General features: G+C 36.0%; 1 protein-coding gene across 1 annotated transcript in view; it reads right to left on the bottom strand.

Annotated features, from left to right (window-relative positions):
• The window catches only part of LOC107035956 (hemicentin-1), a 222,807-nt gene that overhangs the window by 78,323 nt on the left and 127,066 nt on the right, over nt 1-17,418 (bottom strand). The window contains exons 4-7 of the mRNA XM_015253624.2: nt 14,932-15,042; nt 11,165-11,252; nt 10,978-11,090; nt 5,454-5,623 (exon numbers count right to left, since the gene is read on the bottom strand). Of these exons, the coding sequence (XP_015109110.2) occupies nt 5,454-5,623; nt 10,978-11,090; nt 11,165-11,252; nt 14,932-15,042 (482 nt within the window). The remainder of the gene's footprint in view (nt 1-5,453; nt 5,624-10,977; nt 11,091-11,164; nt 11,253-14,931; nt 15,043-17,418) is intronic.

Here is a 17,418-nt window from a genome sequence, read left to right as displayed (position 1 = left end):
GTCATCACCAGAAGTCGATTTGGATTTTATAATATGGAGAGATAGAGGCCCTTATGTTTACCCTTATGACCCTTAGTTTTGGATCCCCCTGACCCTTATTTAGACCCTCAATCTGATCCGTGTGACCCTCATTTAGACCCTTAATCTAACCCTTGTTACCCTCACTTGGACGCTTAATCTAACCTTTGACTCTTAATCTGACCCTTAATTTAACCCGCGTGACCCTTATTTTGACCCTTGTGATCTTTCATTTTGGAGTCTTAATTTGGAGTACCAAATTGTCATCACCAGAAGTCGATTTGGATTTTATAATATGGAGAGATAGAGGCCCTTATGTTTACCCTTATGACCCTTAGTTTTGGATCCCCCTGACCCTTATTTGGACCCTTAATCGATTCTTGTGACCCTTATTCAGAACCTTAATTTAACTCTTCTTATCCTCATTTGGACCCTTCATTTGACCCATATGACTCTTAATCTGATGCTTGTAACCCTTAATTTGACCCGCGTGACCCTTATTTTGACCATTGTGATCTTTCATTTTGGAGTCTTAATTTTGAGTACCAAATTGTGATCATCAGAAGTCGCCCTTATGTTGACCCTTGTGACCCTTAATTTCTGACCGACATAACCCTTAATCTGACCCGCGTGACCCTTATTCTGACCCTGATGATCTTTATTCTGCCCCTCACAACCCTTATTTTCATCCTTGTGACCCTTAATTTTTGAGTCTTAATTTCGAGTACCAAATTTTCATCACCAGAAGTCGATTTGGATTTTTATAATATACACGGAGAGAAATTTACGAGAAAAATTACCGTGCCCGCACAGTAAAGTTGGTTCAGATGGTCTTTCCAGGCCAAATGTACCGCAAAGAGTAGGAAAAAGTACTGTTGCACGAGTCATTTTTCGGATAAATGTGGGGAAAAATTCTTGTGCAGCACGGTAAAATCGAAGCGACAGTGAATTTTTACGAGAAATACGAGAAAAATTATGACACTGACTGGCAAATTTTTCCGGTGCTCTACCAGAATCCTAGGACCCGATCGCGCATTCGTAAGATTTCGGTACTCTTCGTCCCCCCTCCGCAACCACGAACATCGACTCAACGTGACCAGATGATTTATTCCGTCGCCTCCTCTAGCCTCCTCTCTCACATATCTCCTTACTGAAACCCCAGGTTAATGTTTTTCATAATATCAATTCAGTGAAATATTAATTAGTGTTGTGATAAAACGGTTAAGAAATAAAATAAGTGCCCTTTATTTTCGCTTCATGAGGTGTATAACGCTGTAGATATACATTGGCCTGTCAAACGTTCCACATACGTTTGCCGCGCATTCCGCTTTTAATATGGGAGAGAGGATATGGAGGAGAGGTTAAAATAAAATTAATAGGATGATATGCTGAATGACAATGTTTACTCATTTTTAACTATTGAATGAAATTTATCATGTAATAGAAAACAGTCAGGGATCAAGCTTTTATTGTGCGTTACCGGAATTTTTACTATGCAGCACCGGAATTTTTCTGGTGCTAGACAATTGAACCCACTTTACCAGACGGCACGGTAATTTTTGCCTGAATTTCGCCTGAAAAATTCTGGAATTTTTTTCTCCGTGTAGAAGGATATCGCAAACACTATCTAATTCAAAATTTTATAAAAAATGCACCGTATTCAGAATTCCTCAGTCTATCACGGATTAGTTTTTTAAGAACATCGTAAGATTCGTTTTCTCATAAAATGGAAAAATGGAGTTCAGGGGATCCATAACTCCCGTTTGGTTTATCCCTCGCCCGTAGAAGCCCATAATTCATTATTTATTATCTCCTAAATTGCGGAGTACAACTAGTTAGAATTTTTTTCAATAGCTGGGGAATATTATAAGCATTATCTATGAAAAACATGGGGAAAACTTGAGAAAAACGTGTTTTCCAGGGATATACCTTAAATGCGGGTAAATATAGTCTCGATGATGAGTATCATAAAATGGGTCGAAAGCTATTAAACGTAAAGTAGATTCTCTTCTCCCCGAGAAACAGCATGAGTACAGTTCAAATGGTTTTCTACAAATACGTGCAGTAGTGATAGAAATATCTTCAGAATTATCAAAATTTCATGGATACGAATGAGATAATGTACTCATTCCGTAGTACCGTCACCTACCCTCCATTAAAGTTAATTGATAAAAGCTGCGAACCTAAAAACTGAGTCCATTAGTTTCCCCTTCATTTCCATAATTGCGTAACGATCCATCTCTAAAATAATTAATTCTGATAATATGGCTTCCATTGGAAAATGCTCTTGGACAAAAGTTTTGGGAAGAAAATGGGGACCAATTTTTCGAGGGAATAACTTTTATCAATGATACTAGGTTGTCAATTGAACAGAAACGCAATCAGAATTTCTATATTCATATTAACTTTCATGTGACCCTTTGTTTCAGATTTTAATCTTTAAAATTAAATGTGTTTATACTAGTTTAAACTGTTCAGGAAGGGAAAGACATGTAGTCCTATCCTTTTTTTCTCTCTTCAAGAGAAAATAATTAAAGTGCGAATTTTGGATTAGAAAATAGTATGGATTTCAAATTGTGAAATTTTAATAGTTGTGAGGATTATTGAGAAAGGAAATATTAGTGATTGAATTCTGTTCGAAATGATACAATTAATTGAGTTGGTATACTGATATAATTTGGGAACACTCGAGATTTCAATATTTTGTGACTGAATTTGATGTGTACATTAAAGAATCTAATGTTCACGTTTTATTCGATTTTTACATTTGTGCAAAAACCTAAATGTGTGCAATTCTTATGTGTATGAATCATACCCTGTCATTGAGAATATCTAAGTACATTTTACATTTTGCACAGAAGTATTATTCTTTTAAACATTTGTTGTTTATAAATAAATAATTGAAATTCTTCAAACTTTCGGAAATTGCATTTTTTAGGAATGAAATCATCTGGTAAAATTATAAATATGAATAAATTTGTTACGATTCCAAGCAAATAATTTTTATGGTGGAAAATTGATTATTCATAAATTATTCACAAAAAATGCTCGTAATTGGCAAAAATTGCGCTCTTTAAATTATTTCATTAATTTTCATCCGAAAGTAAACTTCCTATTTTTTTTTCACATTTTGAAAATGTTTTCTAACGGTTCAATATCGAGATTCAAATTTAGAACTGCAAAGATTAAATAATTGAATCATTGCAAAATGTCCGGAAAGTTGGAGTTAAATAGAAATCGAACGAAAGCTCTGATATTCGACTACAAAACTACAAGAGCATTTCTTTGGTGAAAAAATGGCCAAAGTACTTGGATATCCTTAACTGAATTTTTCACTGAAATCCCAGAAATTTTATCAGAAAGCCCTGGGAATGTTATCTTAACAGCACTAGAATTTTTCAGACGGTCCATTGTGATTTTTTCCAGCATTCGAATTCGAATTTTTCCAAAGAATTTCTCTGCGTGTATTTACTGCGAGATCATGACCTAACAATAACACAAAGTTTTGTGGATGTGAAGGGAATAATTCAGTTATTCAATGATCCATTACCTCTACTCCATCGAATCAAAACCAATTGATAAGACTTCCATACCTGAAAATCGAATCCATCAATTTCCCTCTGGATTTCATGATTACGTAATTATCCATTCGGAAAATACCGGATTCTGACAAGTACTCCCATTGGCAAACACACGTGGATCATTAGCCTAGTCACATGTGAATCGTAATGGTCACACTTCCAATTTAGTTATCATCATTCCAATAATATTCCCTCGGGCCTTCTACACAAGTATCTCTCATCATTAGTACAAGTGATTCAATGAATTATGATGAATAATTATGAAGTCGATCATGAATTTGCCTCGATATAGCAATTCAAAGAGAAACTTGCGGTACCCTGGCGGATCCCTCGATTGAGATTCGATCGACTGTCGATTGTAGAATCGAGTTGATCAGTATATCGATTCGTATGCGAGTGTAGTTCGATTCAGATCTCAGATTATTGATGGAATTGAACATGAATCGACTTCATGGGAAGTCGATAGCTAGTGAATTACGAATAACACAAATTTATTGCACCAAAACTTGAACGACTCAGGGGGTGGTCGATTATAAAGGACTCCTTGCGGTCGGATCAGGATCGACTTGAATAAAGTCGATTGTGACTCGATTGTCCTCATTATTCAAGTCAATCGACCCACAATCGACCAGTTGTTTAGTCGTTTCATAATAGCTTTCATAATTTCAGTGGGAGAATCGACTGCTCCTTGAGTCGATTGTAAATCGATTGTCCTCATTATTCAAGTCAATCGACACACAATCAACTAGTTGTTTAGTCGGTTCATAATAGTTTTCATAATTCCAGTGGGCGAATCGACTGATCCTTGAGTCGATTATTACTCGATTGACTTCATATTATTCACTTATATGAAACGACTCAACAACTGGTCGATTGTGGGTCGATTGATGTGAATAATATGCTGGCAATCGAGTCACAATCGACTTTCTTCAAGTCGATCCTGATCCGACCGTAAGGAGTCTTTAATAAGCGACCACCCCATGAGTCGTTCAAGTTTTGGTGTAATAAATTTTTGTAATTCGAAATTCACTAGCTATCGACTTCCTATGAAGTCGATTCATCTTCGATTCCATCAATAATCTGAGATCTGAATCGAACTACACTCGCATACGAATCGATATACTGATCAACTCGATTCTACATTCGACAGATCCGCCAGGGTATTTTTAAACGTAGGGGAATCTATTGTTCTTTCACAGAAAACCAATAGCTGAACAAAAAAAACGATATTTCAATTACAAATTTTCTATCTATTTCGACCATGTTTGTGTTCGAAATTATTGGATTTAGGGATGGACGATGTTTGTCGATTAATCGAAAACATCGATTTTTCATGCCCAAATATCGATATTTTTCATTCGATGTTTTGAACGGCCGAAAAGAATCGACTTTCGATTCTTTTTTCCAAACATCGATGTTTCTAACCAAGCTAATAAAATTTTTCATTTTTTTGTCGAAGACTAATGTTTGTTGATTGAGAATAAACAAAACAATAATTTATCCGCAAGAAGAAGTAATTATTTTCTACAGTAGAAAAGGAGAAAAACATTTCATTGAATAAAAAATAGCCAAACTACTTGGATATCCCTAAACAGAGAGAATTATTGACTTATTCACTAAACTAATGCTTTGTTCCCAGGGATTATTATCCTCCCCCAATTTCCTCGAGAAAATACCAAATAGTAATTTCAAAGCGATGAGAAACACCGGAACATCCAGGATTATTTGCTCAATAATTAATGTTTTTAATCCAACTCTACGAGTGAATTAATGGAGGAGGTTGATTACGCTATGTTAATGTGAATAAATCCTCCAAGAAGCTCCTGAATAATTCGGAGGAATTTTGGTACTCACCCTCACGTGCTTAAGAGGCCGTTTTCCTTTGTACCAAGTGATTATCGCTGGAGGATTTGATCCTGTTGTCTCACACTCGAGGTCGTAACGACGTTTCGCCTGTAATGAGTCGTTCTTCCCTTCGTCGGCGATGCTGCCAGGTCTCCTGATGTTCACTGTCAAAGGTTTCACTAGAATCATAAGAAATGACAAGAAAATTGGTGCACTGATCGAAGATCTTTTAAACAGCAAAACTCACATCTCAGGTCATTCTATCAACAGCACAGATATATATTCATGATTCAAAAGGTGAACCAGTTATTTTCAGAGCATTGCTCTGGGTGTAAAATGGACACTTGATAACCTGAAACTAACAGAATTTTCAACGGAAGTTCAGTAGAAATCCGATAGAATTTTCTACCGAATTCACTGAGTTTTTCCACGAAATTCTTTCGTGCGTGGAAAAAATGGTTTTTACATCTACTTCCCCTCCCTTCAATACTAACCTCCAGACATAGAAAATTTCATAACATTTTTTACAATAAAAATATCGCCGTAACTCGAAAATAAAAGTCTTGCCAGCCCATTAAAATCACAAGTCATCCACGATCTCCAATTCAAGAGCGCCCCTTTTTCTCACAGCGTAGAAAAATAAAAATAATAATAAATAGCGCAATTACCGTAATGCAAAAATGTTCATAAAGACTTTAATTATTCATGAAGCCAAAAAAAGGGGGTCGGGCTTCATTACCGCTGATAAAAATTTTTATGGTGGAAAATTGATTATTCATAAATTATTCACAAAAAATGCTCGTAATTGGCAAAAATTGCGCTCTTTAAATTATTTCATTAATTTTCATCCGAAAGTAAACTTCCTATTTTTTTTTCACATTTTGAAAATGTTTTCTAACGGTTCAATATCGAGATTCAAATTTAGAACTGCAAAGATTAAATAATAGAATCATTGCAAAATGTCCGGAAAGTTGGAGTTAAATAGAAATCGAACGAAAGCTCTGATATTCGACTACAAAACTACAAGAGCATTTCTTTGGTGAAAAAATGGCCAAAGTACTTGGATATCCTTAACTGAATTTTTCACTGAAATCCCAGAAATTTTATCAGAAAGCCCTGGGAATTTTATCTTAACAGCACTAGAATTTTTCAGACGGTCCATTGTGATTTTTTCCAGCATTCGAATTCGAATTTTTCCAAAGAATTTCTCTCCGTGTATTTACTGCGAGATCATGACCTAACAATAACACAAAGTTTTGTGGATGTGAAGGGAATAATTCAGTTATTCAATGATCCATTACCTCTACTCCATCGAATCAAAACCAATTGATAAGACTTCCATACCTGAAAATCGAATCCATCAATATAGTATAGTATAGAAAAAAAGTATAGAAAATTTCATAACATTTTTTGTAATAAAAATATCGCCGTAACTCGAAAATAAAAGTCTTGCCAGCCCATTAAAATCACAAGTCATCCACGATCTCCAATTCAAGAGCGCCCCTTTTTCATTCTCACAGCGTAGAAAAATAAAAATAATAATAAATAGCGCAATTACCGTAATGCAAAAATGTTCATAAAGACTTTAATTATTCATGAAGCCAAAAAAAGGGGGTCGGGCTTCATTACCGCTGATAAAAATTTTCCCACCGAGTGTTTGCTCGGAATATATATCTGCAGCTGTGACAATAGGCGAACAAACCACCGATAGGAGAAAATAAAAAAAGACCAGCGGTGTGAGGTGAGCATGGGGTAAAGGGATTGAAAGTGAAAAGGGATGATACCGTCGATATTGTTTTCAATTTGGATAGATATTGCGACGATAGCGTTGACGTGGCGGTGAGGGGAAGGGGGGCCGTTAGCGCGATAAATCCGGCTTTCCAATTGGCCAGCAGCATTCCCAGATACGATCCATTGGGGCGTGAAATATGAAAACTACGAGTGCGGTTGCTTATACGCGCACACCGCAGAGGATAACGTATATATTCACGGTTATAACGGGACATAGACTCTCCTCGATAAAACTGCAATTTTTCACATTTTTCTCATTCACACGCCTTGCGCCAATTTATTCCTATCTAGGATTTTTTTATTCTGGTATGGGTAGTTTGGTTTGAGGGGACAGGAGTGAATGCAGGCAGAAATATAATTGATTTGGAGCGAATAAAATGTGGTCGAGGGTTCTTTTTTTTTGAGTTTGGAATAGGAAAAAAGTGGAGTGGGATGGATTTGGATTATTGTGCAAATATTCGGGAAGGACGGTGAGAAAGGAAGGGAAAATTGGGAAATCTGTCAAAAGAGCTTTATTGGGGGTTTCATGGATACAAACAAGTCTTTTGGCATTTTTCAATAAACCTGTTGGTTTTGGAGATATTTAAAAAATAAATGGAATGGTTTTTTTTGTTTGCTTGGAAAACTCGGTGTTTTTTGTTGTCAGAACTATATAAACTTTTTTACAGTTGAAAAAATTAAAGTATAACAAAATATATCATATAGGGGACGGTGGGGCAAAATGAAACACGGGGCAAAATGAAACAGCAAGAAAATCTTGTGATCTAAGGGAGATAGAACGATTTTCATGAAAACCTTTTTTGTAGAGAATTTTACAAGCTACAAAAAAGGTCCTCTTCAAAAATGTCCTATCTCCTTTAGATGACGAGATTTTTCCACTGTTTCATTTTGCCCCGTGTTTCATTTTGCCCCATGCTCCCCTGCTATATACAAATTAGGGGACTACGCCCCCTGCGCGCTGCGCTCGCCGAACCCCATACACTGAGAGAAAAAAGTTCTAATATCCAAAACTTATTTTCTTGAGACAAGTAATTTTTCTTCAATTGTTTAATTCTTCCAGACATCTGAACTCACGTGGCCCGAGAAAGGTCTAATGCTTTAAAATATTCTTGTACTTAAGTATGATTTTGTCGCAAATGAACTCACTCAAATTACGTAGAAGAATCGTCAATCTACAAGTATTTATTGTTTTCATTATTTTTTTGTTATGCAGTTCCAATATTTTGATGTACAATATATTCATGATATAATGAGCAACGATAGAGATAAATGAGAATTCATTCGAGTTCCGTGAACAGTAAATATTCTGAGAATTTAAACCGTTGAAAATAAATTATTTCTCTCAAGTAAATATGGTTTACGTATTAGGAAATTTTTCTCTCACTGTATGACCCCCATGATTCTTATTCCTGACCCTTATCACGGTCATTATACTCCTGGTGAACCTTATTGTGACCCTTCATTATTGACCCTTGATTTTGGAGTCTTAAATTCGAGCACCAAATTTTCATCACCAAACCTCGATTTGGATTTTTACAATATAGAGAGATATTGAGACCCTTATTTGGACCCTTACGCTGACCTTTGTGATCCTTAATCTGACCCTTGTCACCCTCATTTGGATTCTTAATCTGATCTTCCTTATAGCCCTCGTGAACCTTATTTTGACCCTGATCACCCTTAGTTTCTGACCCTTATTTTTTTACCGCCAGGACCCTTATTTCGACCCTTACTCTGACCGTTGTGACCTTTAATATGATCGTTGTGACGCTTATTTAGACCCTTAATCTGACCCTTGTGACCTTCAATCTTGCAACCCTTAACCTGGACCTTGTTAACCTTATTTGGGCCCTTAATCTGACCCTTGTGACCCTTCATCTTGCAACCCTTAATCTGACATACATAACCCTTAATCTGACCTTTATTTGGACCCTTATTTTGATCCTCGTAACCCTTATTCTGAGCCTCGTGACACTTATTCTGACCCTTGTGGCCCTTATTATAACCCACATGACCCTTACTTTGACCCTCGTAACCTTTATTCTGACCCTCATAACTCTTATTCTGACCCTCATGACCCTTGTGACCCTTAATTTCGGAGTCTTCGTTTCAAGTACCAAATTTTTATCACCAGAAGACAATTTGGATTTTTCTAATATTAAGAGATCATAAACTATAATATTACCAAATTATCCACCAACAATTTTCGTGCCAAATTGTTCACTCCCGTGCGCAAAAAAAAGATTTCCTTCGATCATCGAAAAAAATCTATTCATGCAATAGATTTTTCTACTGCATGAATAAATAATAAATCTATTCATGCAATGACAATTCAAGTCAATTATTTTTCAACGCTCTCATGGACTCATCCGGCATAAAGTTGAAATGGCAGATGACATTTGATTGATTTAAATGCAGTTAACATGCAATGGCTGCTAATTAATGAGAGAATTTATGCGCGACAGGTCTGCAGTTGGACACTTCGATTCTCGTGTTAGCACCTGATTCATGGGATTGATTTTTCATTCGTCAATTTTCGTTTTGTTCTCTCCTCTCCAAAGTTTAAAGGTGAAGAGTTTGGAGATGGAGATATGGGAGTATTTAATGTTACCTTGTTTATCTCTGAGACTCAAGTTTTCGAGTGGAGAGGCTGGGTAAAAGGACAGTCGCTTTGTTACCGATAAGAACAAGGCCTTTCGCCTAGTTTCTTCCCTTCAGCGAGGGGTTGTACTTCGAGGGAGATAAGAACATAAAGTGCTTGATTTGTTAATGCTAATGTATACATTAATTTTGTGACAAAATTCCTCTGAATGTTCAACATTCACTTCACGGAGAGAAATATTCAGTAAAAATTATGGAACAATTCACGTAATCGGCGATGGGGAATCGTTTTCCGGCGGTTTTTATAGGAATGAAAGAGAAGAAATCCGAAACGTTCAGTGAATTTTCAGGTTCATCACCGAACAATGTACAAAACTCTCACGTAATTTTTCCCGAAGAAGTAAAATCTTACAGAAACTTCCTGACTTATTATGCCTCTAAAACCAAAAATTCTAGAATGTTTAACAATTTTTATGAAGCTGGTGAGTTATTTCTACGTTCCCTTCCGTAAAATTTCTCAATCGTTGGGGAAAAATTTCGAAACGACTTGTTGTCCTCACAGCGGTGAGTCATCAGACGGATGGTTAATACGCAACAAATCGTAGAATTTACCTGATGATTTATACAATTTCAGTTCCGACCCACACTTTTTATTGAATTTTACTTCGCTTGCGGATTATGTTTTGAATAACGTAATTTTTACGTTTTTTTTCCCGTAATTTTTATTAAATTTTTCTTTCCGTGTAGATAAAATGCTGTTTGAGTCAGCATCAGGTTGAAAACTAATGTCTTCAATACCTAGAAAAATGAGGGCGAAATTGCTTTCATCACAATATTGCTAATATATTTTTTATAATAAATTAACAATTTGCTTTTGAATGGAAATTCTGTGACGATGTATTTTAAATTGAATTCAATGATTCATTGCATTGAATATTGTGCCAACATTGGCCACCAACGTTACCTTACATCGCCTTAATAATTAGTGTAAAAACATTAATTGTTCATTGTTCATTTGTCCCGCAGATGCTTAAAATGTTTTTAACTACGTCAACACATTAACCCCATTAAGACATGAAGGTATAAGACGCTTTTTGTGACTTATCCCTCTTATTTCAATTTGAATCATTAAATAACTTACGGATAAGATCGAGTGTTACAGTCTTTCTCGTTGGCTCGACTAGATCAGTATTCATGGCCTCACACGTGAAATTCATACCCAGGTCAGCTCTCCTCAGAGATCTCATCGTCAACCTGAATAAGAAATGAATCATTCGTTCAGAACTGCATCGATATTCCTCAATGAATTCACGAATTATTGATATTACTTATTCTCAATGACATCTGCAGAACTCTTGACGTACACATCGATCCTAGTGTTGTAGACCGTCCATCTGACTCTGGGAGGTGGAGTTCCTGCAAGCAATCGTGAGTTGCGTGTAAGAAATTGATTCCAAAATGTCATTTATATAATTAGTACATGATTGAAAAATTCAGTAGCGAAGGAGTAAAACAGTACAAATCAATTTTGACTGTTGACCAGTCAATGGATATCTCGGAATCTAAGGGAGATAGCAAAATTTTCGTCAGGACCTTTTTTGTAGAGCCGATTGAGCGCTGCAACAAATATAATTACGAAAATTTGGCTATCTCCCTTAGATTCGGAAATATTCCTCAAAAACTCAACTGGGAGATACGTCGACTTAAACCGGTTTACCACTTCCCTACTGAATTATAATATGATTTTAATGCCACAATAAAGTCATGAGAACTTCACTTTCCAAGTTGTTTGTTCAATTTTCTTGATGAAAAAAAAAGAAAAATGAAATAAAAAAAACTTGGAAAATTGAGGCCGAGGACATTCTATAGCAAATATCTCAATAAAATAAGTTGTATTGAAAAATCGAATTCTTTCAACTTTTTCTGTAGAATATTTTCTATTGAACATTTCAATGGAAGTGGCCAAAAACTAATAGAAAGTTCAATAGAAATCCAATAGAATTGTCCAGCAAATTCGCTAGGTTTTTCTATTAAGGATGTTTAGCTAAAATCCATATTGAACATCATAATTTTGATATTGTCTCATATGCCAGGTTCATATTTGAGCCACACGGGGCAGCCTAGTGAGAAATTAATATCCGAAAATCACTTCTTGTAACATTACGCTTAGGGAAGAAGTGACCGCGTGAACTTTTATCCAGAAGTTGCATGGGTTAGACACTAAAGATATTGAAAAAAAACCACAAGCCATTTACTTTAGACTATGGAGAATCTATCGCTGGCGAGAACAAGTAGGGGACCGGGTCAAATAGGCGTGATATCTTCGATTGATTTTCGAATTCCTCTAAAAAAATTTTAACCGCCATTACGAGTCGAGCAACGCGACAACACCGCACAACAGCTGATCGAGGTCGGTAAAGTCGGTGACGATAATTCAGTGACGATAATTCATCCCACTGTTACAACCCCACTACTAGCCACTACTAGTCAAAATTCGACTTTACCACTGCAGTCACAAGTCCTCCATTATTTCTGAACATTCTCTCCAATTATTGTTTTTGCGACCGAAAAAGTACGCCATAACACTTCCAATTTGATGAGATAAATGATTTGTAACATGAATGATTTATTTAGCCAATTTTAATTTTCTTTTCAACTGAGTTGTCCACTTGGTAGGTTAAACGTCCTTAAATTTTCTCATCCGTGTTGTGTTGGTCCGACTGCATTATCTGCAATAGTTTCGGAAATATTCAACTTTGAAAACAGTCATCCGTTTTCGCCTGGGTTCGTACGCATCGTCACCCTTTTCCCAAATTTTATCCTGAAATCGTTCGTTATTGGTACAGTTTCACGTTCTCTACGAGAAGACACTGCGTGAGGTTAGAAATATCCAATTAACGAGGAAAAACTTTTAAGATTTAATTATTCACGGAATCCAATGCCTCAACGATCGATGCGGATTATCGAGGTCAATCCCACTCTTAAAGTGAGGAAACGTCCGTAGCCTCGATTCGTTAATCCCCGGAGATATTGTCCAGTATACCAGGATTAAAATCTACTACTCCGGACGACCAGAGTGTGGTTGTAAGCGTAACACCAGTGCCAAGCTTTGAGCCTCTGAGTCTGCCAAGCCCTCGAGAAGGAGTTTCCATCTGGCAGTTAAAGTCAACGCGTTTTGGGAGCAGACCCGGTAATATGGAGGAGGGAGTTGTAGAGGAGAGAAGTTAAGGCAGAGAGCTACGTAACTCCGAACGCAAACGGCAGGACGAGCTTAAGAATTAAGGCAAAGGTGGTAGGTTAAACAAAAATATTTCATGACAATGAAGAAGGGAAAAGGGAGAGGAAGAGGAAAAAATCGTTGGAGTGGTTCAATTATCCTTGAATGAAGATGGTAACGATGACATGATCATTATCTTCACTACAATGATGATAATGACGATAATGATGTTGATGATGATGAAGAAGACGATAATGACGATAACATAATCATAAATTTTTTCTATGATTTTAAGTAGATGGAGGGGAAATTACGTCATCATCATCATAATCATCATTCTTCCAGTAAAGATTATACCCATTATGATAATGTTATTCATGATAATGATGATGAAGATGATAATGCTGATGGATAAGACGATAATACGATAAGTAATGATCACACGATCATAACCTCTTCCCTTATTTGAAGAAGATAGAAAGAAAATTACGACATTACAGTCACGATGATTATCATCATTGTTCTGAAGATCACACTTATTATTATTATATTGTTCACAATAATGATTATGAAAACGTGATGAACTTTTGCATGATCTCAAATGAACATGTGGACGGAGATGACGATCTCATTATTTTCTAATGATGAGAATGAGCAAATTAACACGATGCTGCCACTCCAATAAGGTTTTTCGAATAATGATGAAGAAGACGATAATGATGATAATATAATGATAATTTGTCCAATATGTGAAGGAGATGGAACGGAAATTATCATCACAAAGATCATCATCATGATCATTGTCATAATCACCATTATGATGATTATCATTGTCTTGATGAAGATTATACTCATTATTATCATGATATTCCTAATGATGATGATAATGATGATGATGATGGTGATGAAAAAGACGGTAATAGTGATGACATGATCATAATATTCTCGATGATCTCCAACAGATGAAGAGGAAATGAAGCCATCACCATCACGACTATCATGATGATGACGATAAAAACATATCATTTGCATGCTCTGAAGATGTAGAGGGAGCCGGCGATAACAACCAGATCATTTTCTAATGATGAGCAAATTAGCATCATGTTTTCTACATAATGGGGTTTTTCAAATAATGACGATGATGATAATGATGTTGATAGCATAATTTCCACCGATTATCGTCTTTTCCATGATCTTTCGAAGATGAAAGAGCAGACGATGCTAACATCACTTCCTGCTGATAATGACGATGACTACCAAAACATTATATTCATTTAATCCTCCGTCCACTTCATCCGTCCGATATCCAATGGAATAAATAGTTGAGGTGCACTCACGAAAATTATCGGATCACCAGAATATTAAAATCACTGAAGAGTTGAAGTTCAAGTAGAGTTGAATCTCTCTTCCGAGGAGTTGTGACACTTATAAACAGAAATTTAGATCCAGTTGGTAGAGTAAACACCAACGCCATGTACTTTCTGTCTCTCCGAGTTTGGATTCACATCAGAGAAATATTTTTCTTTTTCTCCCCTTTTCCATCGCCCTCAGACTCTTTCCGCTGTATTATTCTCAATACCTATGTGTATGTTCACTCATTCTGCTTCTACGAAACCTGAAACTTTTCACTTAGCTACACCACCGCCATCACTACCACCAGAGTCGATAAAAAGTTGGCTGATCTAATAACCGAACGGTCCTGCCACTCTTCTTCATCGTAGATAGTGGTGGGGTTGAGTTTTACCTGCTCTTTGAACACTGAATTGCGACGGAAACTGGTTAAAGTCGAGGGGAATCGATGTAACTTCGTGCTCTTATTTTATTTTAAATTTCAAATTTTCCGTTTTTGGCGAGAAGATTAATGGAGTGAGAACTTACCTCCAGTTACTCTGCATGTTAAGATGAGATCCGCTCCCTCCTCGTCTGGACCAGCAGTTCGATTTAACGCCTGACCCCAGCGATCTAGTATTACTGGTTTTTCTGGTAAGACTGAAAAAGAAAAATAATGCATTTTTTAAAAAATTTTTTAATTGACCTATTCTTTCAGAGCTTCGATAAGCCTAGCGTAGATAATGCCGATGGCATCACGGATGAGAAAAATTAATAGGAAAATGTAGCAAATTCGCTAGACTTTTCTATTAGATTCCTATGCGGCTCAAATTTTGCAAGTTTTTTTGTTTGATTTTCTCGATGAAGAGAAAAGAAAAATAGAATGAAATAAACTTGGAACGTGGATTTGAGCCGAGGACATGCTATAAAAAATATCTCTATAGAATAAATTGTATAGAAAAATCGAATTCTATTGACATATTTAGATATAGAATTTTTCCCCTTCAAATTTCAACCGACAGAATTGCACTATTCGACTTATATTTTATATATTCAACACTGTATTCAACTGATAATTTTTCATGTTTATATGTATATGGAAAACAAAAGATTTCCTGATCGAGTCAGTCGCTCATTGGAACTGACAGATGGATTTTATCTCATAATGCAATTCTCTTGGCCGAAATTTGAATGGAGAAATTCTCTTCTAAATACCACATGAGCTTCAAAATTAATCAGGTATTTCCGTCAAGGTTCCCTGCATACAAACGAACTCGTCAAGTCATGCACGAAAAAATTTAATAGAAAAACCTAGCGAATTTGCTAGATAATTCTATTGGATTTCTATTGAACTTTCTATTCGTTTTTTGCCGATTCTATTGAAATGTTCAATACAAAATAGTCTGTAGGAAAAGTCAATAGAATTCGATTGTTCTATAATACTTATTCTATTGAGATATTTTCTATAGAATTTTCTCGTCTCGAATTTTCCAATTTTTTTTGTTTGATTTTCGTGATGAAAAGAAAGATAGAATGACAAAAATTAAAAAATTTCAGTCGAGCAAATTCTATTAAAAAAATCTCAATAGAACAAGTTGTATAGAAAAATCGAATTCGATTGATTTTTTCTCTAGAATATTTTCTATTAAACATTCCAATAGAATCGGTCACAAACTAATAGAATAATCAATAGAAATGCAACAGAATTGTCCAGCGAAATCGCTAGGTTTTTCTATCAACTTTTTTCATGTGCGATAACCTTCCTCACATGTCAAATTAAAAAAAAAACCCTCGAAAAAGACAGAAATTTGATTAAAATCTTTCATTCATCGGAGATACAGGAGTTCATATTCCCCCTCTCCCCGATCCAAACCAAAATTTAATAATATTTGATTCCCCTGTAATGGAAATTTTTGTTCGCATTCCATCAGTTCACAAAATTTTTCTCTTGTGTTAGTGACGTCCAGTGATTTTCCTGTGAAGGATATAAAAGGGTAGTGGAACTAAAAAGAATTTCCGATGTGTAATCGATACATATTGCTGTCTACATGTATCACCATCCGTATCGATAATATTCGGGATTAATCCACCTTTATGTAGCCCCCTCCCCCTCGCCCTCGCCATGCAAAGGGATCCTGTACAGGGTTATTCATGGCGGGGCCGAAAAAACGCGTTCAATAGAGATACAAAAAACTGATAGAGAATTTTTCGTTATTGCACCGAAATGTGAGTATGATGTCCAAACTTCCATGAATATTGCCATTTTCTGTTGATGGAATATCTTCGAATGGTGGAATGGTTTTGAATACGACGATCCCGCCAGTTTTGCTTATAGAAACGAAAAAATATCTGAACGTAGTTAATCATCATAGAACGATGATGTTGATGATGATGACACTGAACAATGATGCTGTTACCATTATTATTGGCATCATAAGGAAGATGATGTTCATTTGATTATCATCTCCTTCCATGCTTCATATATATTATTTTTGGGTTATACACTGAGAAAAACAATTTTTCGTCATTCAGGCCCGTTAGCTAGCGCCTACTATAGCTGTCTTGAGGGAAGCTAAATGGCGTTTAACAGACCAGGTCCGTTAAACGAAGCACAGGTATGGTTAACTCGAGTTAGCAGCCCTAGGACAATAAAAACATACAGTTTCTAGATGGGCAACCCACAAAACCTTCGTAGGAATACAACATGAAGTGTGCGGTTATCGCTGTCACTTGCTTGAAAACTCGGCGGATCGTTCACCACTAATACGATGCGCCACCGTCATTGCCGATGACATCAGGAGTTGTTATTCCGTTGCTAGGGAGTCAGTCGTAACTTGAGGGTTATATTGTCAAAATATTAGTTTAATAAAGAGATTATATTCACTTTCTCGTTATATATCTATTTTGAATAGATTATATATATATTTCTATTAAAATGTGATGAAAAATTTGAGTATGTTGTGAGAAGAAGAGGAACGATGAAAAAGAAAAGTTGTAAACTGTAGATGTTCACACGTTGATTTTCTCATGAGAATA

Source organism: Diachasma alloeum, unplaced genomic scaffold (assembly GCF_001412515.2).
Source record: "Diachasma alloeum isolate Michigan unplaced genomic scaffold, Dall2.0 Dall_scaffold_00203, whole genome shotgun sequence".
NCBI lineage: Eukaryota > Metazoa > Arthropoda > Insecta > Hymenoptera > Braconidae > Diachasma > Diachasma alloeum.
The sequence above is the reverse complement of the archived record's forward strand: the minus strand, read 5'-3'. Positions and strand labels throughout refer to the sequence as shown.